The sequence below is a fragment of the Meriones unguiculatus genome, chromosome 3 (assembly GCF_030254825.1).
Source record: "Meriones unguiculatus strain TT.TT164.6M chromosome 3, Bangor_MerUng_6.1, whole genome shotgun sequence".
Taxonomy (NCBI): Eukaryota; Metazoa; Chordata; class Mammalia; order Rodentia; family Muridae; genus Meriones; species Meriones unguiculatus.
The window spans coordinates 39,751,945-39,776,272 of NC_083351.1; the positions used below are offsets into that span (position 1 = coordinate 39,751,945).

General features: G+C 43.2%; 1 protein-coding gene across 9 annotated transcripts; it reads right to left on the reverse strand.

The window, feature by feature from the left end:
* On the reverse strand, positions 1-13,068 carry Pgap4 (post-GPI attachment to proteins GalNAc transferase 4). 9 transcript variants are annotated; one of them, XM_060379899.1, is made up of 3 exons: positions 12,650-12,850; positions 4,951-5,135; positions 1-2,952 (listed from the first exon to the last, which is right to left on the reverse strand). In XM_060379899.1, exon 3 carries the CDS (start codon positions 2,875-2,877, stop codon positions 1,666-1,668), a length of 1,212 nt encoding a protein of 403 aa, XP_060235882.1. In that variant the 5' UTR covers positions 2,878-2,952; positions 4,951-5,135; positions 12,650-12,850; the 3' UTR covers positions 1-1,665. The 9 variants fall into 9 exon arrangements, with proteins under 9 accessions (XP_060235882.1, XP_060235881.1, XP_060235885.1 ...); XM_060379898.1 differs by lacking the exon at positions 12,650-12,850 and adding an exon at positions 12,212-12,504; XM_060379902.1 differs by lacking the exons at positions 4,951-5,135; positions 12,650-12,850 and adding an exon at positions 13,049-13,068.
* Between the last annotated feature and the right edge of the window lie 11,260 nt (positions 13,069-24,328).

Below are 24,328 nucleotides of genomic sequence, written 5' to 3' on the forward strand. Positions count from 1 at the left end.
TTCATGAACAGTTTGTTTTTATTTGATTTGAGGTGGGGCTAGATATAAGCTGAACTAACTTAGAAGCCACAATGAAAAGCCAGTCTCTATTTTTTAGCAGTGGTTGGGCTCAAACAGCTACTATACAAGTGTCAGCCACACGCCTTATGTCCCCACTAAAGAGTATCACAAGTATTTTACTCATAATACACCAGTGAGAGTTAGGTAGATGGCTCAGTTGATAAAGTACCTGCCACATAAGCATGAGGATCTGCGCTTGTTCCCAGCACCCAAGCAGAAAGCATGCCTATAGTGCCTGGGGGAGGGGGGAGGCAGAGGCAGGAAGTTGTCTGGAGCTTGCTGCCTAGCCAGTCTAGCCAAAGTGGTGAACTTGATGTTCAGTGAGACACCCTGTCTCAAAAATGACAGCAGAGAACAATTGAGGGAGACACTGGATGTCCACCTCTGCCCTCCATACATGCACACACACAAACATGTTCCCACATGCATAATACGCCACCTTCCACATACAATTTTAAAAACGTAAATGTAAAGATATTCTCTCTCACACACGTGTACCCCTCCATGAACATACAAGTGGGGGCTTTTGACTTCACAAACCATACTTGGTCTTCTATACTATAGTTTCACCAGTAGAAAATAGGCCAGATGTGGTGGCACACGCTTGTAATCCCAGGACTCAGGAAGGCAGAGGTAGACAAATCCCAGTGCGTGCGAGGTCAGCTTGGTCTACAAAATGGGTCTAGGGCAGCCCAGGCTACACAGAGACACCCGGTCTCAAGAGAGAGAGAAAGGGGCGGGGGGACAAAAAGAAAAGAAAATGAAATGGCAGTGAACCTTAGGGCAGTAAAGGTAGGGAGAAGGCTATGCTCCTCGTACGGATGTCACTCTGTCTCCTTCTGGAATGTGTACCAGGCAAAGAATCAGGCTACGACACAAATGTTCAACATTAATTTTGTATTTAACTGAAGCAACTGGACTTAGGTAATTCAGAAAGTTGTTTCACACTTTTCTGTGGCTTAAAGCTCTCATCAATAGCCTTGGCTCTGAGTACACTACTGGTATTTGGAGAAAGAAGTCACTATATCACAGAAGAACCAGATCACTGTCTCTAAGACAATGGGCACAGCACAACTTGTGACATTTTTATTGTACCAGGTCAAGGAAAACAAATAGAATATGTCTGCATGGTCCTGCCTTTTTGGCCAGGTATTCTAAGCACATATCCATTCTCATACTTGTAGGAAAGGAATCCATTCCAAAAGCATCTGACTGCTCACCACATTCTACCCCTAAAATCCTAAACACGAGTCTTACACCACTGTGCACAAGATTTCTGGCAGTCCCAAGCTCTGTCACAAGGCAGAACTTACAGACAATGGGAGAAGAGAACTGTCACTGACGTTCGTCCTTATCGTGGGGCAGACTGCAGGAGGCAGTGTGGCTGTGTGGAGGGACAGAGACCCAGACCTGTGGCTAACTGCTGCGTCCAGAGGACCAGCAGTCAAGGTTTTCCACTCAGATGCATTCCCGCTGTCCCTGTGCGTTTACACCTAGCAACATTAAACAATGAAATATTAAGCAAGCAATTATGCCTAAATAAAGGATTTAACGTATGCCTCTCCAGGATAGAGCCAATTGCAGAAAGGGCATTTCTCGGCATTCCTAGAGCAGACTGGGGTGAAAATTGTACCTCAGGCTAGAGAACAGCCCTATGTGTTTCACGAGGTTGGGCTCCACCACATACGCCCGCTCCCCCTTGGCTCTCAGCAGAGAGTACAATGCCATGTCTTTGCCAAAGCCCTTGTGGCAGTACACCTGGGACAGGTATGTGAGGGTCCTGCGGGCTGCAGGGGCAGGGAAGAGCATAGCTGGGGTACAACACTGAGAAGCAGGGACCACGCTGTACAAGGAGGGGCTCAGGCGCCGCAGTTCCAGGAAATAGTGCCGGCCCACCAGTTCCACCAGCCCCATGCTGTACAGGGAGAAGAACAGCATGACCGGCCAACTGAAGCCTGGGCGGCAGGCAAACTTCATGTATATCCAGGTCAGCGCAGGCCCCAGCAGCATGCCCACACCAACCCACTCCAGGATTCGCATGGGCTCCGGGTTGATGTAGTGCTGTAGCCGCTCCGGGTGATAGAGCTTTAGATACAGGGCATCCTGGAGGTGTGGCTCGGAGAAGCGAGCACGCAGAAGGTGCTCCAGCACAGGGAAGATCTGTTCTTCTGGAATGGCATCATCCTCCACCATCAGGACATAGTCTGGGTTGTAGGTCTGCAGCGACGACTCCAGGCAATAGACGTAGTCTTGCTTCTCTTTCTCAAATGAATTGGTTGAAGGGTCATCACCGTAATCATCTTCCGTGCCCTCATAGCGGTTGGCCACAGGGACATACTTAGAGAGCAGCTTAGCATCAAAATGGCTCACGCTCCGTTCCACATTGCACAGGAAGAGCTGGTGCCCCTCACACTGCGGACCGCACTGCTGCAGAAGCCGGTGGAACTGGGACACAACTTGTAAGACGTAGTGAAAGCCAGGTTGCCTATCCACGGTGATTATGGTGATCACCAGCCAGGGCCGGGGAGTGGCCTGCCAGACGATGGGCACAGAACCATTGGCAGAGGGCAGCTCTTCGAAGTAGTGAAGGGCAGCCTCCCCCTCCTTCAGGCTCTGCTGCAGGAACTCCTGGCTCATCTGGTTTAGATGCCAATGGCGCAGATAGAAGTATGAGTGCAGGAGCCGGTGACACGCCAGAGGGGCCAGTAAGCCAAAGGTCACCACAGTTAGAATGAAGAGCTGGACAGCAGTGCTGCCCCAGGAAAGTCGCCGAAGCCTCCGGAGAAGCATGGCAGCTGGAGAGCTTGACGTAGTCATGAGGTCAATTTTTGGTCATGTCTGGTCCCAAGAACAAACCATTCTGGATCTCAGGCCAGAATCATTAAGTCAAACCTAAAGGGAGAAAGTAGAATCAGAAAACAATACTTTAAAGAATTCCAACAATGCACACATCGAATCAGAAATTCTAGTTCACATTCATGTAACCACTAGAGACTTGAAAAGAATTGTCCGCAGTAATTGTTTTCCTGGGTTCTGTCTGCCAGTGAGCATTGCGATGCTCTCACTGTTTGTGATCAGAGGCACCCTGTGCATTCAACCAACTCTCCCTGTCCCATTAATGATATGATGTTAGCTTCAGTGCGTCATAAATCACCAGCAGTTAGTGAAACTACTATTTTGATTCACTAGCTACAGAGACATGGGTGTTAACATAGACACCCAGAAAAAAAAGGCTCGACATAGAAGAAATACACAGAGAGTAAGCTGCAGCATACATGCATAGTATTTGACTGTGTAATTTCTGAAAATCTTTCCTGCATATTCCAGCGAATAAAAAAGGAGTCCTTGGCAGTGCTTGTTATTTAATGGCATCTTTGATTTCTCTAATCTCATTTAATCAAATCATTTTAATTCTGACTGTCCTCCTAACTTACTTGTATAGGACTATCATTAGAACCAGTGGGAGAAAATATCTTCCGTATGCAAGCAAACTGTAGACTTTGAGAGGGAAGGGAAACATCCCGATGGAGACTCTGCAGTGGGGCTTTTCAGGGAGGTGGGTAAGGTAACGCAGAGGAAGAAACAGCCTGATCCAGAAAGGAATGTCTTTGGACATGATGACTCAGAGAACGGGTGTAAGGCATGAACCCCAGATCCGCTACCTAAACGGTGGGAAGTCACTTCACCTGTCTATATTCTGGATTTCTTGCCTCTAAAACAGAAACAATCTCTGTCTCAGGGGTTTACTGTGGATATTACACATTAGAGAGCAAAGTTAAACAGAATTAAAAAGTCATTAAAATATGTCTCGTGAAGCTGGAGAGACAGTGAAGTTAATAAAGTGCTTGCAAACAGAGAACCAGAATTTGAACCCTAAAACCAGCTTCTCCCCAAAACTGTATGTGAAAACACATTCTTATAACCCTACCACTGGGGAGGTGGAGACCAGCAGATCGCGGAATTCCCTGGCTAGCCAGCTTGGCCTGCTGCTCAAACTCCCTGACAGTTCACAGACCCTAGATTAAAGGCAAAGTTAGAGAATCATAAAGTGGCTTAGTGGAAAGAGTCCCTGCTGTGTACGTGTAAGGACCTGAGTTCAAATCCCTAGACCACACATAAAAGCTAGCCGAGGTAGCGCGTGCTTACAATGCCAGCGTTTCTGTGGGGAGATGGGAGCCCAGACAGAATCCCTGAGAGCTTGGAAGCAGCAAGTCTGGTGTGGGCAGCTGTGAGAACATCTCAAACAAGGGAGAAGGGAAGGACCGGTAGTAAAGGTTTGTCTTGTGACTCGTGCAACCCACCATGGCACATTTGTATACATGAACATGAAAACATAAATACACCCGTCAAAAGAAGAAAAGGAAAAAGCCTGAGACATGTGAGATTCACTCTTAACCACCGGACATGTGCGCCTGCACAAACTGCACGTGCACATATGTCCCTCCCCTGAAAAGTGCAAATGATGTTCACAGTCACGTAATATTTGAGAAGCGAGAAATTCTAACGTTTTGATGGAAAAAAAGATTCACCCAAACAACAGAATTGAGAACAATGAAGCTAGTATAAAAGTATGAGGCTAAATGCAAGACTAAGCAGGGACTGTAGCATCGAATGTATACTCTTGCCTCAGAAGTCTGACGGCTTGTGGCCTCTTGGAAGAAAATGGTTCAGCCTGTGAGTGATGCAGGTCTCTCTCCATGTCTCATGAGGTCACAGTTGTACTGTTTGCCAATGCTCCCATGTCTGCATTCTGCCTTTAGCCATCACACTGAACTTCATTTCCTAGCCTGCCTCCTTCAGAGTAGGGGGTCACAGGACGAGGACTTGCCAGGAAGATGCGAGCTGGAGAGCCTCTATGGATCTAGAAGAGGGTCTGCCCCAACTACTCACCTCTTCCCTCCTGGTGTCTGCACTGGTTGGTGTTGTGAGCTGCATGTAGAGCATTGTGTCCACCCAGTAATGATTTTTGGACTTGTTCTGCTGGAGAGTTATTCTGATCTGCCCTCTACAGGCATGTAGAACGTCAAATATATCTCTTCTGTGTTGTGATACAGTTCAAAGAAGTAGAGACAAGTCTGCAACAGAGGACCATCCGGGTACCCAGATGTGAGTCAAACTATCTGGAGAACACTGAGGAATGAAAGAAGCAAGGAAGTTTTGGAAGACGTGACCCGAGGCTTGCTGCTCTGTAAGCATCAGTATACTATAGACTGGTTCTTCCTCCTCAGATCTGCTCAAGTCCACAGAGTCAGTACATCACAGACTCGTACATCACCTGGCCCCATTAGTCCCTCATCACTACTCCTGGACACCCAGTATTGGAACTGGGGCAGTCCGATGTCTAGTTTGCTAGCTCCGGAAATAGGGACATTGGTGTGGCTTCCTGCTCGCATCATTCTTCCGGCCCTAGTTATTACCCAAGGGAGCAAGACCATCTAGGGGAAGGAATTAAATAAAAAGTCAACAAGATAAGACTATCAGCTTGGAAAATTCCAGGTGTACAATAAATGCTATAGCTTACAAAGATATGACAGGTGGGACAGAAATGGGAGTGCCCATGTGGACATAAAGAGGACCTTTAATCCCAGAATTTTCTCCACTGTAGGAATCAAGGCTTCTCCTCTAGTTACCTGCCGATATAGGTTAACTGAATTTCAGTTTCTAGCATACATTCTAGAATGGACAGGTAAAACTGCCCCTTTGCATTGACCATAGTGGTTTTATGACAGAGTAAAAAGCAAAATGAAAAGCCACTGGCTCTCAGGGCTACTTCTTTGAGCACATGGACCAAACTGCACAATTAACTCTCCTAGTTCAACAAACCATGCACAGAAAGTAAAAGAAGGCACTAAAAGCCTGAAGCAGAAAGAGGGGATGAAAAGTCTGAAGTCAACAGTCAGGGAGACTCACATCACCCCTTTAAGGAGAAGAAAATACTGTAGAACATTTGAGCACTGCAAACTAGTACACTGTGGGTGACTGGATGACAGGCGTGGCCAAAAAAAAAAAAAAAAAGAGTCATGTAGACATTCAAGAGTACGCTCCTGTTGTCTTCTGGGGCATGGCAGGGTATGTCCACTGTTCATTACACTTTCCTGATAGAGTTTAACATAATGAACCATAAGGAACTGAATCTAAACACATAGGGTTTTCTCATTCACAGTTTGAGGGATGGAATTTTTTTCCCAACCTATGAATGTAGGCAGAAGTGAGCCACATTGATATAAGTGGAGGCAGATGACAGAGGAAGGTTGTGTCTAGATCAGCGGTTCTCAACCTGTGGGGTCACCACCCCTCTGGGGTCACATATCAGATAGCCTGCATATCATGTATTTACATTATGATTCATAACAGTAGCAAAATTACAGTTGTGATGTAGCAACAAAATAATTTTACTCTTGGGGTTCACGACAACATGAGGACTACATTAAAGGGCCACAGCATGAGAAAGGTTGAGAACCACTGGTCTAGATGGTGACTGTGTCACCATCTCGAGTTGCATCAGAAGTTACAGCCACAAAATTTCACCATGACGACTTAGCCATGAGCTGAACATGGGCAACAACAACAAACATGCCAAACTGGATTGGGAAAGTCCTGAGGTCTCTCCTCTACACAAAGAACTCAAGACAACTAAGGAAGGCTGACAGCAGGAGAAAGAGTCTTCCTCAGGGAAGAACACACCAATTGGTTATCCAGGGATAGCCCTGAAAACACAGATACAAGTAACATTATACAGCCTGAGCAGACTATATATATATATATATATATATATATATATATATACATATCTCTATATACACATATTTGCCTGTAACAATTAATGAATAGGAGGGCATGCATTTGAAATAGAGCAAGAAAAAGTATATGGGAGGATTTGGAGGAAGGAGAGGAAAGGAGGAAATGCTATAATTTTATTGCAATCTCAAAAATAAAAATTTTAAATATCAATGAACCGGACAGTTCCCAAGAGAAGAAACACATATGGCATAGATATGTACACACATATATATTTTTTTTCAATGTCCTTAGCCACTAGGAAAACACAAATTAAAGCTACTTTGATAGCTATAGAGATGGCTCAGGGGTTAAAAGCACTTGCTGCTTTGCAGAGGACACAGGTTAATTTCCCAGCACCCACAGTGCAGTTTGTTAAAACCACCCAAGACTCCAGATTCAAGAGACTGGACATAACTTAAATTTTAATGAATTAAGCAAATGGAGAGCAAGATATTGGCATGTATGTCATTAGACCACTAATTTTGGCTATTAGAGGCAGTGATATTACTTCCAAGTATTGGTTCAATTCCATCTGATATGTCCTAAAAGAGCCTGGTTACATTATTAAATTTCTGATGTTTCAAGTTCATTGTGAATTATGTGGAGGTTACTTTTTGTGGTTTACTGTGGAGGTTTAATGAGCTGATACATGCAAAAAACTTAACCCATTGGATGAGAACTTTGTAGCTCTCAATAGGCATGAAATGCTGACCTTGGCATTTTAACTAAATCAACATAGATTATAAATTTGTGCTTATGAAATAGGATTGTTAAGTAGCATGTACAAAAAGAGTTAACATAGTCGGCTCTTGATTGCTGCCATTTGAAGCTCCTGCTAGCATCTGGGAATTTTTCCTACTGGGAGTCTGGAATTTTGTTAGGTAGATACTGCCTACGTGACTAGCCTTCAGGGAAACCTTGGCTGTCCTTCTGCCTACAACTGTCACTCAATGCTTGTTGACTTCATTCATAGTGTCTAAACTTGTTATAGAAAAAGTAAGTACATGCTGTCTTAGTCCCTGGAAGACGTTCTAGAAGTTCATAACTAATTTTTTCTAATCTTTGTCCCATATCACTTTTTATTTTATCTTATATTCTACCAGTCCAGTAAATTTTATTCCTGATCACAAAAAAATAAAAAATACAGTAAAATTAAAAAAAAAATAGCTAGTATCAAGAAAAAAATGACAACAATGCTGGCAAGGATGTGGAGAATAAAGAACCATTATTTACTGTCAGCAGGAGAGTGAACTAATGCAACCACAACGGAAATCAGTATGGAGGTTTTTAATATGTATATACTGCATACATTCATACTTGCATACATTCATCACTGCAGTATTCACGACAGCCAGGGAACAAAAACAGACTACACGTCCATCAGCAAAGGAAATGATAAATAAAATATGGCAAATATACACAACAGGATTTTATTCAGCTATAAATAAAAATGAAATAATGGCATTTGGCAGGAAAAAAAAGGCTTAATTGGAAATCTTTACATTAAGCAAAGTACGCCAACCTCAGAAAGACAAATACCATGTTTTCTGTTGTGTGCAAATCTTATACTTTAATATTTGTATGTGAATGTATGAGCGTGGTGTGTGTGTGTGTGTGTGTGTGTGCGCGCGCGCGTGTGTTTATATGAGGGATAAGTTATAAACTTAGAAAGAGGACCTTAAGAGGAATAGAGATCTTAAGGAGAAGGAAAAAGGAGGGTAATGAAATATATGTCACTTTAAAGGAGAAGAGGCTCCTGTGGAGAGGAAGGGGAGCAGCAGGGGGAACAGAAGGACAGGTGATGGAGTCCAGAGGACAATTAAGAGAAAGTGTTATGAAAGTTCCAAAAGTAGAGCCATGCTATGTATGCTAACTTAAAAACCAATTTAAAATACCTCACTGTGGAGACATTTAGATGAAAAGAGCCTGCCCGTGGAAGCTGTGCATCAGGTGTGGGAAGGGATGCTGCAGACGAGGGTCACAGTTTCCATTACCACTGGCCCTCTGAAGCATGGGTCAGAACAGAACTCTTCTATAAAGTTGGTGGATAACAGTTCCCCCGTGTCTGCAGAAGAAAGTCCAAACGCTTTACCAAGGTCCCTCAGAATTCAGGTCCAATAATCTTTCCAACAGCACTTTTCTTACATACACCAACTCAACCATGGAAAATGAGATTAAGAAGTACACATCTCTTCTAAAAATCAACCGAATTTCCCCAACCAGAACTAAGCATCTTTTTCTTACGCATATTAGGACCCTTTACATGAATCTCGCCCAGAGCATTTATTTGTCAGTTTCTGCTTTAGACTGCACAATTGCCCGTTGGGTTCCAAGGTGGATTGACTCTAGGTCTCCTCACACTTAAGGATACCAAAATTTGAAGCTGCTTAGATTCTTTACAGAGAGTGTCACAGTCTTCACATGCTTAGCTATGCGCTTCTTAAATACATTACCTTATCTCTAATACCTAGCGTTTGTAAATGCTATGTAAATCGTAGCTGTGCTGTATTGTTTAGAGAATAATAACATTAAAATGAATACAAACATGCTCAGTTTGAATGAAATTTCATTTCTTATGTTATTTTTGATGTACAGTTAGTTGAGTCCACACATGTAGACCCCGAGGTACAGAGCAGATTATCTATTTATAGTGATTTGTTAAATCTTCACTGCATATCCCAGGGTGTGTGAGACCCTTGAATTTATTTCTTTGGACCAAACAAGCAGCTTTCAAGTAGCAATACAATTAATCCCATTTTGGTGGAAAAACAGATTCTAGCAAATCTTAAGCAGGAAATTCAATGCCTGTAATTGTCCATGTTGCCTGATGCCTTTTATGGTGTTACTCATAAACCTTACCCAACAGGTAAAGTTCCTTTAAGTTCCTTCTCAGTGGTTTCAGAATAATTTATCTTTAATATGCCTCACAGGCCCAGCACAGTACTCTCTCTACGCAAGAGAAAGGTTTAAAAATTGTTGAGCAACTAAAAGATAACATTAAATCTTTTGGCCTCCATGGCCCTCAATTCCTGTGTTACAAAACTGGGAGTAGCATAGGACCCAATTACATCCTGGGCAGAGAACAACTTATCTCAACTTTGCCTGCATGGATGTGCCAGGCATTTTTTTATGCAGTGCGTGGATTTGCAAGTCCACTTTGCAACTGGTCAGGCTAAAGCAGAATACACTTGCAGCGGTAAACCCAGGATTCCTGCTCTCACCCAACATGTACTAGTGCTTCTGGGCCCAAGAAAATCAAATGAAAAACCATTAGAAATGGTAAACACACTTTTAGGATATGGTAGGTACCAACATAAACAATACATGGTGCTTGTGTGTGTACATGATGCCTCTGGTTACCTCTGAGAAGATGTATACACTACGTATTTATAAAAGACAGAAAATAAATGCTCTCATCTCATCAATCAAAACGCATTAATGGGATAAAAAAAAGCTTCAGGCAAAAATGGAATAAAAATGAAATACCTACAAATAATTTGAAGAAACAGGCAGACTAAACATATAAAATTATACTAAAAGATATTTTAAGAGCCACTAAAAAATGCATAAAAAGACCACTTTTCTTCCAGAAGGACTTGGTAATAGAAAGATGGACCTTATTCCAAAAATAATCCTGATAATTAACACAATCTCAGTTCAATTTACCTCAAGAAGAAGCAATACAGTTAACAACTGTGCATTTGCATATAAATTGATACAATCTTAGCAGGTAATACTAAGGAAACCCCTTTGACTGGGGATAGCAAGATGTGCTACTTAAAATCGGTAAGAATTTCTCACTTAAATTCTGTTTGTAATGGGGGGCTGATAAATGGGAAGGGAAGGACAACTATATTGATTCAAATTATGTAAAATATACATAGTGTGACCGTTTTATTTTGCATAGAGAATATAATTTAATGAAATTGAGAAGAAAGGCCTGAGAGAAGGTTTCCTGCAGGCTTTCTACATGCCTATATAGAACATGTATGACCTCAATGACCGGAACTCAAAATTTACTCAACACTGAGTCTTGTGACGGGCACATGGACAATGAGGGTAGCAAGGAAGCCTAAATCCTCTTTTAGCCCCTAATTTAATTTGTCACATTTATTGTGTATTATATTTGTATATTCGTGGCTTATCATTATTAACATATTAATTCTTAGTTATATTGAGACAGGGTCTTGTAATGAAGTTCGGATTGGCTTGAACTAGAGATTCTCTTCCCTAGGACTGGCAAGCCTGTGCTACCATGCCCAGATCATGCCTACGTAGTTGGGCGCCATGGCTCTGTTGTTTTAATTGGAGACTTCACAACGTGCACTATTCTCTTATTAGGCATATTTTTCTCTCATGACCCAGCATAATTCTCCTGGCTTTAAAAAAAACAACTTTAGTCCACAGCCACACAGCCCTGAATACCCCCACTCTTGTCTGACAACATCTTCATTGAGGCACACTTCATTACAACAAAATGTACCGTTCCATTGTTCAAACAGTTCGAATTTCCGTGAAATTCATAGTCAGATAGCTACCGTCACATTAAAAAAAAAAGCTGATGAAAGTATTTTAAAGACCGTTTTGAATTATAATCAGAAAAACTGCAAATAAATGTACTCCAATTAAAACATGGGGGAAAGATTTACTAGTCCATCCATATTAATTCAAAAGACTAACACACTGGCAATCAGATATTAATTCCTGTGGGTAAAAACCAAGCAAAATTACATACCATTATTCTACATTTTTAATAAAAACTTCAAATGTAAAAAAAACAAATCAAAGATTAAACAGAATCTCAACAAGCTAGAAGATGTAGTGTTATTTATAATTTGTTATTTTTAAAATGTTTTGCTTCGTGATTATCATTTCCATTTTTTCTGATTCTCGTCGTGTTAAGCGCTAGACACACGCTGCTTGCTCTTATGACCTCATAAGCTACGTGGGCATAAGGACCCTCTTGAAATCCGCTCCTAAAACAACTAGTTCCCTGACACGATTTATTTCTCTTGGGGGGAAAAAGAGGCACGCACTCGCGCGCGCGCACACACCTGCCGATTTTGCTGACAGTCCGCATGGTGAGATCATCAGTGAGGACCCTCCGTGCTCCCCGTAGGGAGAGCAAGGGCCGAGCAGGAGATGCCAGGTCCCAGGGAGGGGCGGGGTTCAAGCCCCACGACAACCCCGAGCGCAGTGCGGCACGGGCGACGCCTGGGCACGAGAGCCAGAGCGTGGGGCCAAGACACACACATCCATCCTAACGATCACTTTAGGGGAAATAACAGCCAAGGAGGAGCCGAAGCTCGACCTCCGGGGTCGCCGCTGACCTTGGAAAGTCCCCGCTGCCCTCCGGTGTCAGTTTTCCCACCTGCAGGCCGAGACTGCGTGTCCATCGCGGGGGCGTTCTGAGAACGGGCGTTCCCGGGAGCGGGAGGGGCGCCTTCCCCGGTCACCTTCGCGGGAGGACGCGCCCCGCCGGGGTCGCGCGGAGGGGTGCCCGCTCCCGGGCATCCATTAGGCTGCGGCGCTCGGGCGGCCCGCGCGGCCGGCTCGTGCCGGGCTCCCGGGCAGCAGCCCTCGGCCTGGTGACAATGCCGCGGCCCGGCGGGCGACCGCCGCCGAGCGAGGCGCACCCGCCCTGTGCCGCAGACGCGCCGAGGGCGGGGCCGCGGCCGAGCCAGCCCGCGGGGCGCACGGCGGGGGACGCAGGCCCCGGGGGCACCACTCCCCGCTCCTGCCGTCGCTCCCACATCGCGCCCCCTCGCCGGCGCGCCTCTCCGCGACACCGGCCGGGCAGGAAACCTACCCCGTGGAGGCGGTCGGCTGCGTCCCGGCTTGCCAAGGCCACCACCGCTGTAGCTCAGGCTAGCTGACCTCGCCTTTGCCGAACCCCGCTGGGCCCGGAGCAGCGGAAGCCTTGTCTCCTCGCGCAGCCGGCTCAGGCGCAGGACTCCCCTAGCTCTGCCAGGCCATGTGATCTGCGAGCTGCGGAGCGACTGCAGCCCCCAAAGCTGGATCCGGAGCGGGGGTGGGGGATGGCAAGAGGCGCCAACTGATGGGCAGCGAGGGAAAAGCAGGGTCTCACACACACACACCCCCGCCCAGGTCAGGATAACATGTCCCTTTTGTGAGGACGCTACAAACCTACCTTTTATTCCATCAGGTGGGAACACGAAGAAAGATGTATTTTAATGAAACATCTCACCTTTTGCGGATTGCGTAGGAAAGCCATTTCTCTGTTTCTAAATGAGCTTCAGTCTTTCAAATGCTTTCTGTGTAAATGCAAAGCCCCTGGAAAACATAACTGGAGATGGGAAGGAAAATACATACACTGGGATAGAATAATCCCTGTAGTGCAACATAGGGAAAACATAAATGACTCAAGAAAGGGGGGGGAAAAAGTGCGTGTCTAAGGAAAGGTAACAGCCAGCTCTGCACCCTGTCCTTACCAGGGCTGTCACGACCATGCGTTTTTTCATGGCCATTTTTATTGTTTCTAATTCTATGTCAGTTTGCCTGTCTAGGCCAAGATTTAAATGAACGTTTTGAGGTGTGCATATAATATGAGATTTGAATTTTGTTGATAGTGAAGTTGTGCTCTCTGATGATTATCATTTAAATACTCAGGATGCAAGCAAATTGCAAGCTTAGGAGACACCAATAGAAAATATCCAGTAAAATCTACCCTTTCTGTAACTGGGTGCAGGTTTATAGGGTTAAAAGGAGGAAATTCCGTAATTAAATTATTTGATGTAATAATGAGATCATTATCTTGTTCCCGGGTGTTCTGGTTGCTTTCTACTACGGTGGTAAACAATCAGTACTAAAGACAACGTGGTGAGGAAAGGGTTTATTTCATTCTACTGCTTAGTCTGCCTTGAAGGGAAGTCAGGCAGGAAGTCAGGCAGGAACCGAGTGGCAGGAACTGAGTGAAGCAGAGACCATGGAGGGGTGCTGCTTCTTAGCTTGGTTTCCATGGTTTGCTCAGCCTTCGTCCATACACGACCCAGGACCATCTGCCCAGGGATGGCACATGTCCACAGAGTGGGTTGGACCTTTCTACATCAATCATTACTCAAGGAAACGCCCTACAGGCTTGCCCACAGGCCAATCCAATGGAGGCATTTTTCTCAATAGAGGTTACAGCAGACTCTAGCTGGTGTCAAGTAGACAAAAAAAAAAAAAAAAATCAGTAACAACACTAGCACGCTGGGCATCTGAATTGTAGCCGTATGCAGCTGGAACAAAATTCATTGAGTCTTTCTAAGGAATACACAGGTTCTACAGCAGTGTATCTAGCCTGTGGCTAGTGGCCCCTTTGGGGGCCACAGATCAGATGTATGCTTTACGATTCATAACAGAAGCAAAATGATAGCTATGAAGTAGCAACAAAATGATTGGATGGTTGGGGGTCATCACAACGTGAGGAACTGTATTAAAGGGTCACAGAGTTAGGAAGGTTGAGAACCACTGCTGTATAGCCTCTCAGTATCTCTTACTGTTGTCTCACTGCCTGCATCACACCGGAGCCTTTTGCAGAACACTCAGTACCATCAGTGACTACTTGGCAATGAAGTCTGAGTTAAGATCACTCAATTCCAAGTAATAGTTAATTTTAACTATAACTTTCATTTTAAAATGGACCTTCTGGGCAGAAATACTATACAGGAGAGCAAAACAATCCAATAGTTGTTTAAATCTATAAGTAACAGCCAGGAAGGAAAACGCACACCCAGGACTTGATCTACTGTGTGCCAGGATGAGTGGCTGCTCCCCGCAAATACTGCAGTGTCTGCAGGTGGCTGGTTGGTCTCCGAAGAAATACAGTTTAACAGAGAATTAGAATTAACTGTTGCTCTTGATGGCCTGTATACTTCATATGGGCAGTAGTGAGATCAGCCTTATTGAGATAAACTCCTGTTGCTGAAACCACTCAGAAGCCCTGTTCCTGGGGACATGGCTCTCTGCATGTGAGTCCAGCTATGTACAAGAATGGTTATGTTTTCTGTCTGATTTAGATTAAAAGTTTGTCTTGTCATTTCTTGTCCAGCTTATATGCTTAGACATGTATTTTTCACTTTCTTGATAGTTAGTGCTTCTCTCTATATCGTCCCTCCAGTTCTTTTGAGATTATAAGATTTACCCGTAAGAATTTTTTTCACTTTAGTCTTCTGAGAATTTTTCTTTAACAGTCCAAAGTAAGACCTATCATGAGGAGTGTTCCACGTGCTCTCGAAGAGATGGTGCATCCTGCTGTTGTTTAGTTTTATAGTGGTCTCATGTTTTAAAGCAGCAAGTACCTTCCTGCCAGGCATAGTATTGTTTACAACTTCTTTAGTACTGATTTTTTTAGTTCCTTCAACTATGGAAAACTGTCTGTTCAGACCAATGAAGTTTGTGCATTTATCTACTTATTCCTTTTGTTGTTCAAGTTTTTTGTTTCCTATATGTCATCGCTCTGTAGCTGGACATACGTGCACTCATGATGGCTCTCCCTCTTACCGTTATGGAGTGCCTCTACCTCTGGTAATATTTTTATAAAGCTTCTGAGACTAAACCAGCCATCCCAGCTTTCTTCTGTTCCTTTCTCTAGACACGTTCAATACATTACAGTGAAAACTGGACATTTCTGGTACTATATTGCAGCAACTCTGAATTCTACTTTTTTTTTTTTTTCTGGGGACTATAGGGTTTTGCTCTAATAGACAGTTTACTTGCCTAGTTAGTTATGTTAAATTTTACTCAATGTGTTTCCTGCAATACCTGACATCTCTGGTGATTTTTTTCCTCCTTTCCTTTTGTCCTCCCTCCCCTAGCTTCTGTTGTATTTGCACAGGCTCCCCAATACCCCAGGATGTCTCTTCTGTATTTGAGTAGATCACCTGAACATTTGAGCACAAACTAAATCTAGTTTGGGGGGGGGTTAGTTTGTTTCTCTGTTTGCTTGTTTTTACAGTCTCTGATCTAAATTTCTAGCTGGTTTATTTTTTTTTTCTTCACCTCCTGCTGATGTCCTGTTACTTCAAACAAGTAAGCCTTCATCTTTGAGCTGCTTGAACAGTACCCACTTGCACACATACAACAAAGCAAAAGTATCAATCTCACCCAGGGTGGTTTTATCTTTCAAACATAGACCCTTCTCTGATGTGTGTCTAGGGTATTGTTTTAGTTGTCTGCCTCTTTACCTGGGGCATTGCCAATAAGTGAGTAGTTCAGCAGTCAGCTGGGGATGTGGCCTCAGTTTGTACTAAAATTGTGAATCTCATTCCGCTGCTGCTCTCTGGCTTCTAGCATTTTGCCATTATTTCTCAGCTCTCTTCTAGCAGTGAACTGTGTCGTCAGCCATCTTGTACTTGGGAACCTCTTTTTCTGCTTCAATAGATGTGAAGATTAAAAAAATAAGAAACCAGATTTAAAAAAACACACACACACACAAGCAGAAATGTCACATTTTATTATGGGTTGAATCTGGGATGTCCTTGTAGGCTCAGGTGTTCAACATTTGGTCCACATATGGTGACAATATTTGGAAAGGTCCTGGAAGCTTCAGATTGGGGTCTACCTGGAGGAAGTTAGTAGACCAGAGCTGGCCTTTGAAAGTTATTCCTGGACCCCAGTCCCTCCAGTGCTTTTTCCTTCTCTCTTCCTTCCTTCCTTCCTTCCTTCCTTCCTTCCTTCCTTCCTTCCTTCCTTCCCTCCTTTCTTCCTTCCCTTTCTTCCTTCCCTCCCTCCTTCCTTCCTTTATTTTTTTTTTTGACAGGGTTTCTCTGTGTAGCCTTGGCTGTAATGGACTTGCTTCATAGACCAGGCTGGCCTCAAGCTCACAGAGATCTGCCTGCCTCTGACACCCCAAGTGCTGGGATTACGGGCGTGTGCCACTGTGCCCAGCTTGTTTCTCTTCTCTTAAGTGTTTTATGTCTGTCATTCTGTCACAATGTGGAGAAAATCGAGTACTCAGTTTATGAAATGGCTGCCTTCTTCAGATTGCTTTTTGGTGCCTTTTACATTTGGCCAGATTTTATAAAGGTCATCTGCAGAGAGTTTGATGAATGAATCCACCCAACTTTTAATAGAAACCGGAGTATTAATTATTTAGATAATCTATGATTACCATCTTTTCTTTTTTAATAAGGATGGCTGGCCTGGAATTCATGGACCAGGCTGGCAATGAACTCACAGAGATCTGTTTATTTCTGACACCCGAGTGCTGGGATTAAAATTGTCTAGCACTTTGCCTGCCTAGCACTTCTGTTTTATTCATGCACCATGCAGGCAGAAGACTAGGCAGATAATGATCTTCAGTTGTATATTTAGTCATATTTAGTAGCTGAGATAACCACAATTGGCAATTGTTGCTTTCTGTCTGCTTCCGTTATTCTACCACAAACTTAGAGAGTTTTCCAAAGTATGTGATTTATTTTTTGTTATCTGCATGTACATCATAAAGGGATATTCTTTAAAGTAAACTTTGATTCCACGAAAGGGGAGATATCAAACTTTCATGGCATCACACTGAAAATGTTAGTACACCAATGAGTCAACTGACAGAGAGTATGGACATCTGAAATAGACAAAGCTGTCAATGACTGGGAAACAAAGTCACAGAATGATGATGGGAATAGGACAGAGTTAAAGCTCATGTAGAGCACGCAGCAAATTAATAAGTCAGTGGTTCCTCATTGAGTATAATCTATAGCTCCTTGATTTCTCCAGTTTGTGTCAATTTCTTTGAGACAGAGTACTGACTTTGCAGCCATGGCTGGACTGGAAGTCACAAGACAGTTCGGACTGGACCCTGACTCACAGCCATCCTCCCGTGTTAGCTTCTGGAGTGCTGGGATTGCCGGAGTGAGCCACTGTACCTGGCTTCTCCAGCATTTCTGAAAACAAAATTTTAGCTACTCAGATTCAACATAAATGGTGGTGGCAGGTTTGGGTGAGGTATCCACTATTTGGTAAGAAAACCCCTTGAAATGAAAACTATCCTCGTGGCTCATACAATGCAACGAAGGGCAATTACCCAGCTGTTACACTCTCTTAGATATAAGATTCTAAAACTATGACAGCTATCACAGATTCCGTTTAGCGGTCCTGGGTAAGATGCAATAGAGAAGAACAATGTTCTGAGCCATCCTTTCTAAACAAAGACTATGATCTTAAGGTCTGCGCTGCTGAATGGGTCCCCCTGTTGGCAGAGTCAGATGAGGAGCAGCTGAAAGTTTGGGTCTGAAGGGAGCAGGAGAACAATTACCCACTGATTGTAGGGAGCCTGTCAGGGGACAGGAGTATTGGATGAGATTTGAAAAGCAGAATGCAAAACTGAGCTGGTGTCTCTGTAGCTTACCCACAAGTCTTTGGCACACTTTGCCAAACTCACAAAAATGCCGGCTGTAATCATATTCTGGTAAAACTGTTAAATTTAGTGGAGCTTCATGTTGGCTTGTGAAGAAATTCAGATTACAGTACATAAACGCCTTTTTATTTTTAATTAATTTCAGGTTAAAAATAACAAATAGACAGGTGTGATGGGCACGCCTGAAATCCCAGCACTCGGGGAGGCAGAAGCAGTCAGAGCTCTGTGAGTTCCAGGCCAGCCTGGTTTACAGAACAAGTTCAGGACAGCCAAGGCTATCCAGAAAAACTCTGTCTTGAAAGACAAAATAAATAAAATAAAAAGATTAACACGTGTGTGTGTATGTATGTATATTGCCCAAACTGTCCAAAAGAGAGCATTTACCCTATCAGTATTATCACTTTATTTTTAAGTATGCATTCTATTAATGTTTCTGTGTGAAAGGGTGGCTACTTGAGAGTAACCTGGAGATCTGCCCCCTTCTCCCTAACTCCTTCCTTGTCTATTTTATAAACACAAAGACAGCCCACCAACCCCAGTACAAGTCTCAAAATTAGGAAATTAACCTTGAAAAACTACTCATAGAATTCATAGCTTTTATTTAAATCACATTCATTGTCACACTAATGTCTAGTTTGGAAACAAAATCCAGAATCATATTTTATGGAGGATTTTGTCATATCTCTTGAATTTTTCTTAATCATTAATTGTGTTTCTTTTAATCAGTTTCTCACTTCAGACACACACACACACACACACACACACACATACACGCATTACAAATTTAGAATCTGTAGGACACAGAGATGACTCAGTGGGCGAAGGTATTTGCTGCCAAGCCTGATGACTTATGCTCAATATTCAGGGCTCCATAGTGGAAGGTGAAAAAGCACAAGTTGTTCTCTGATCTCCACGAGCACACCTACTCCAAATTAAAAGCCACACTTATTACCTCACAGTCTGGAGGCTAAAACTCCAAAATTACTCTCAATAGTCAAAGCCAAGGCGTTGGCAAGGTTGTTTCTCCTGTGGATGTTCCAGGAAGAAAATTGTTTTCCTCATTTTTTTTAGTTTTCAGAGCCTGTTTATTTATGTTCTTTGTTATGTTCTTTGTTGGCTAACTATTTTTAACCCTGTACTTCCATCTGTCGCTAACTCAGGCTTCCTGCCTCCTGCTTAGAAGTGCTGTAGTAATCATACTGGGCCCACCAGGATGATCCAGGATCATCCTCTTCTCAAGATCCCCAGCATAATCGCATTTACTGTGGAAGGTGAAGAATGCACAGGTTGATGCGGATTAGGGAAGGGATGGGCCAGGGAATTAGTCAGCCCACCACAAGCGTTCATTACCTAGGATGTTTCTCAAAGTCACTGGTAGTCCTGTTGAGAAGACATGGAGGAAAACAAAGAGAGCCAGGGAGATGATAATGAGTAGGAAGTGTTAAGAAGCTCAGAAGAGACAGGAGACTGGGGAGAGCAGCTAGCCCCTCATTTGGAATTGGCGAGTTGGTTAATGTCTGGGTCCCCTTCTTCATGGAAGGTACCAGGTATCTTTGGGGGCCTTCTCTTTAAGTGTTTAAATGTAGCAGAAAAGCTTGACACCTTTGGTAGGAGATTGTGCTGGTAAAAAGTGAATTCTGCTTCCTTAAATTCTAATGTATTGATCACTTCCTTTCAAAGAACATATGCCACACATCCCTCTGCATCTTCTCTGCAAGGAGCTAAGCCTCCGCATCTCCCCACAGCAATCTGTACAGAAAGAAGTTGACTGGCTTTATGTGAAGCAGAATGAAGCTCAGACAGAAACTCACTTGTCCCTTCTCCAGACTGGCCCGCAGGAAGTAATATGACCACACTTGCATGTTCCATATGCACATGGAAGGTACCAAGGAAAGGGATGTTCTCCTTCATCCACAAGATGTACTTTGATTCTGCTCAGGGCTTCACAGTCTGTGCTGTAACCGTTACCATGGTGATGTTGTAGCAGTAACAGAAAAAGATACTCTTGGAATTAGCAAAGGTTTAGAATCTGAGCTGTGCTGAGCCTGATGGCTAACAAATGGCAGAACTGAAATTGATACCCATCAGTAAGACAGAATAAGAAGCATGTTAAAAGAGGAAGCAAGCTCAGATCTCAGCATTTAGATGTATAACAGTTTTTTATCTTGGCTCATACAGCAAGACACCCATACAGATAATTCAATATTCTTTTCAGCCTTGTTTGTTTGTTTTTAATGCCTAGGCCATAAGCTTTGGCTTGTATCCTGACTAGCTCACAACTTGTATAACCTGTTTGTTTTATACTATGTGTGCCACATGGCTGGTTACCTCTTTCAGTTTCATAGTCTGTCTTCCTCAGAGTCCAGGTCAAATCTCCCCTCATTCCTTCCTTTTTTATCACCATCTCACAGTTTTCTTCTTAAAAAAAAAAAAAAAATCCAACCCATCTCAAAAGTCTCTCACATCTTGTGATCCCTCTTCCAGGTGAAAGCCTCAGTGCCTCAGATGAATTCTGGATGAGCTGTGTCTCAGTCCAATTTGTGCTGTGACAGGAGGGCCCTGGAGGGTCGGTAGTTTATAAGGAATTCCTTTCTTACAGTTCTGGAGGCTGGGAAATCCAAGTTGAAGGAACCTGTATCTGGCGATGGTCTCATGGTAGAAAGTAGAGGGGAAAGAAAAGGGTGGAGCAAACTTGTTCTTATTAGAAACCCACACATTATAGTTCTCCCTGGCTGTGACACAACACTGACCAAAAAAATGACTTGGGGAGAAGAGGACTTATTTCACCTTATAGGTTACAGTTCATCCTCAAAGAAAGTCAGGGTAGGAACTCAAGGCAAGAACACAGATGCAAGAACTGAAGCAGAGGCCACGGAGGAACACTGCTTATTGGCTTGCTTTCCATGGTTTGCTCAGCTTGCTGTCATAAACAACCCAGGACCACCTGCCCAATGTGGTACTGCTCAATGGGCTGGGATGTCCCACATCCCATCTTTAATAAGGAAATTCCCCTCACAGACTTGCCCACAGGCCAATATGATGAAATTATTTCCCCAACTGAAGTTCCCACTTCTTAGATGACTGTGGTTTGTGTCAAGATGAAATAAGTAATTGGCACACCACTTTATATAGAGTATGTTTTTTTTTTTCCATAAAAAGCCCTCAAATTTTAACTGTCTCTTAAGTGCCCTGCCTCTTAATGCTCTTGCATTGTGGCTTAAGTTTCTATCATGTAAATGATGAGGGCACATTAAACATTAGTAGACTGTCTTAAGTTTTATTGCTGTGAAGAGACACCATGACCAAAGCAACTCTTATAAAGGAAACCATTTAATTGGGGCTGTCTTACAGTTTCAGAGGTTTAGTCCATTATTATCATGGTGATAAGCACGGGGGTGAGAAGGTAGACCATTGTGGTGGAGAAGAAGCTGAGAGTTCTGCGTCTTGATCCAAAAGCATCTGAAAGAGACTATGCCACACTGGGTGTAGGGTGAGGGTGTATCACTTCAAAGTCCACCTCCACGGTGACACACTTCCTTCAACAAGGCCACACCTTCTAGTAGTGCCACTTCCTATGGCCAAGCATTTGAACACATGAATGTGACAAAGTGTAATGATGCACAGGTATAATGTCATAACAAAGCCCCTTATTTTATAAGATAATTAACAACAACAAAAATAAAATACTGGCTTTTACCATTGTTTTTAGTTTTCTTTCAGAACTACATGATATGACTATCTTACTAAAGAAACCACGCGCTTCGTTTGTAAGACAGAGAAAACAAGTTAGACCTGAGCTAAAACACTTCCTCATTGCTGGCTGGATTTCAGAGTGCTGGAAGGTGTCTACATAGGCTGCTGGGAGAGACAAGACATCAAGGCTTACCCAACTCCCAGCCCCACAAACGTCAATACTAGCTTGCCAGGTTAGGCATGTCCATAGGTGCAGTAAGTGGCATGACTATCGATGGCAATGATCAACCCCTTTCTGATGGGGTTCAAGGCTTGTTCCATAGGAAAGAATCTATGAACAGTACTGTAAACCTGGCCAAAAGCTCAAGATTGGGAAAGTCACAGGCCCTAGTAAAAAGTTTACGATTGTTGTCTAGTTAAATGGATATAACATTAAACTGCCTTCATTTTTGTTTTGTTTTCACTACTCCAAAAGGAATTTTATTTTTATTGCTGTTTCTCAAAAGAATAATAACAGAAGAAAATCACCGAATTAAACTGCTTTCTAGATAACTGATTATATCATAGATACATTTTACTCTCGGCTTCAATGAGAAAAATTACAACGCATGGTGGTGAACAGAGAGACTTGTACCGCTCAAGGTACAGAGAATGAATAGTGGTTGAACGCTCGGTCCTAAATAAGACACCCATAGTACTTCATTTATGACTCAAGGAACATTATGGAAGCAAATGACGTATGAGCCAGAAGATGGGGAAAAGGGCTGCAAAATCATATCTTTTTGGGGGGCCAGGGAACTATGAGACCTGGTAAGAGAAGGGGGGAGCTGGCTCAGAACGAGAGTAGGGTCAAAGTGTGTCTAAACCTAGGAAATGTCACCCTAAGACTGGCAAGAGTAGGACCACCCCCACCCCACCCATACCCCACCCCTACCTCTGGCCTGCATGCCCTGGCCCACATAAGCCTGTGTTCCTAACCTTGCCCTCCTGAGGAGGTCAGGTAGCCTGGCAGCCACACGTCCAGCAGCATCTGGAATTCCTTCTCATGCAAATAAGGCATTCCCAGCACCCTGGCTCCAGCCAATGACGTACACTCATCCCAGAAGCTCCTACTCACACCCAAAGGTTTAAATGGCCTTTGTTTTCCCCAATTAAATGAGCGTAAGCCACCAAGTTCTTTTATAAAACAAAATGAAGCAAGAAGCTTTAGGGGAAAGTAAGCGGGTCATAATTTAGGAAGGCCCTGGGAATTTTCTTAGAAGACAGTTTTATATGACTTATTCTCACAGGGTGAAGCTGCTTTGCTTTCTACCCTAGCCACTTCCCTTCTCCAGAGCACCCTCTCGGGTTCTGCTTACATCAGAAAGCTGTTTTACTTTAGACTTTGGAGAAATGATAAAAAATTTATATCAAGAGTTTTGGACTGAAATCCTGCACTAGGCTCCAATATACCAACCAAAATGGGGTCACTCATGGCAAATGCCATGAAATAAAAATAGAACTTTGGCCAGTGATGACATGCATTACAATTATTGCATTGTGAAGGCCACGGCAAGAGGACTATGAGTTAGGGTCTAGCATTGGCTGCATAGTAAGATACTGTCTAAAAACAAAACATACAAAAAAACCCAAACAACAAAACTCTCCTTAAACTTTATTAAAACAAGAAAGTACACCCAAAGCAACCAATTTTTTCTAAATTATAAAGGTCTAATTACCCCAAGACGACATGATTTTAAGACAAAACAACTCCCTACTGTGTAAAGCTTTGTGTGTGTGTGTGTGTGTGTGTGTGTGTGTGTGTACGATGATGTCTACTATTAGGAAACAGAAAACAATGTATGTGTGTTTGCTAGTGCTCAGCTTGTATTCTCTATTTTATACAATCCAGGATCACTTGCCCAGGGAATGGTTCTACCCATACCTAATAAGGATATTTCCACATCAATTAATGTAATCAAGATAATCTCTTACAGTCACTCAGAAAGGTCCATATGCTAGTGATTTTAAATTCTGTCAAGCTGATAATTCGTCGTCATACCAAGTTTGCTTATTCTCTGCCAGTATCGTTCTGTATTCCTCCAGGTACCACCCAGGCTGAAGACTGATTAAGAACAAGCCAACTATTAGTGGTGTGTCCATACTGAACTATGTATAATATAAATGGAAACAGATATTATGGTGCTGTCTTGTTTTCCCCAAATATAGCTTTATTGTAGGTCTACATTTATTGAGACAGGAGGCATGTTCAAATTTGTCTCCTTGATTGACAGGTACCAAAGGAATTTAAGAGATCTTGGCTGAGGGGAAATGGAGAGTTAACTGTAACAACCAGGATCCTGGGTGGACTCGTAAACTGTAGTTGGGTTGAGGTGGAATGCATAGATAATTCTGGCCGTTGTGCAAACACTGATGGCACCTCTGCCTTCTGGTCTCAGT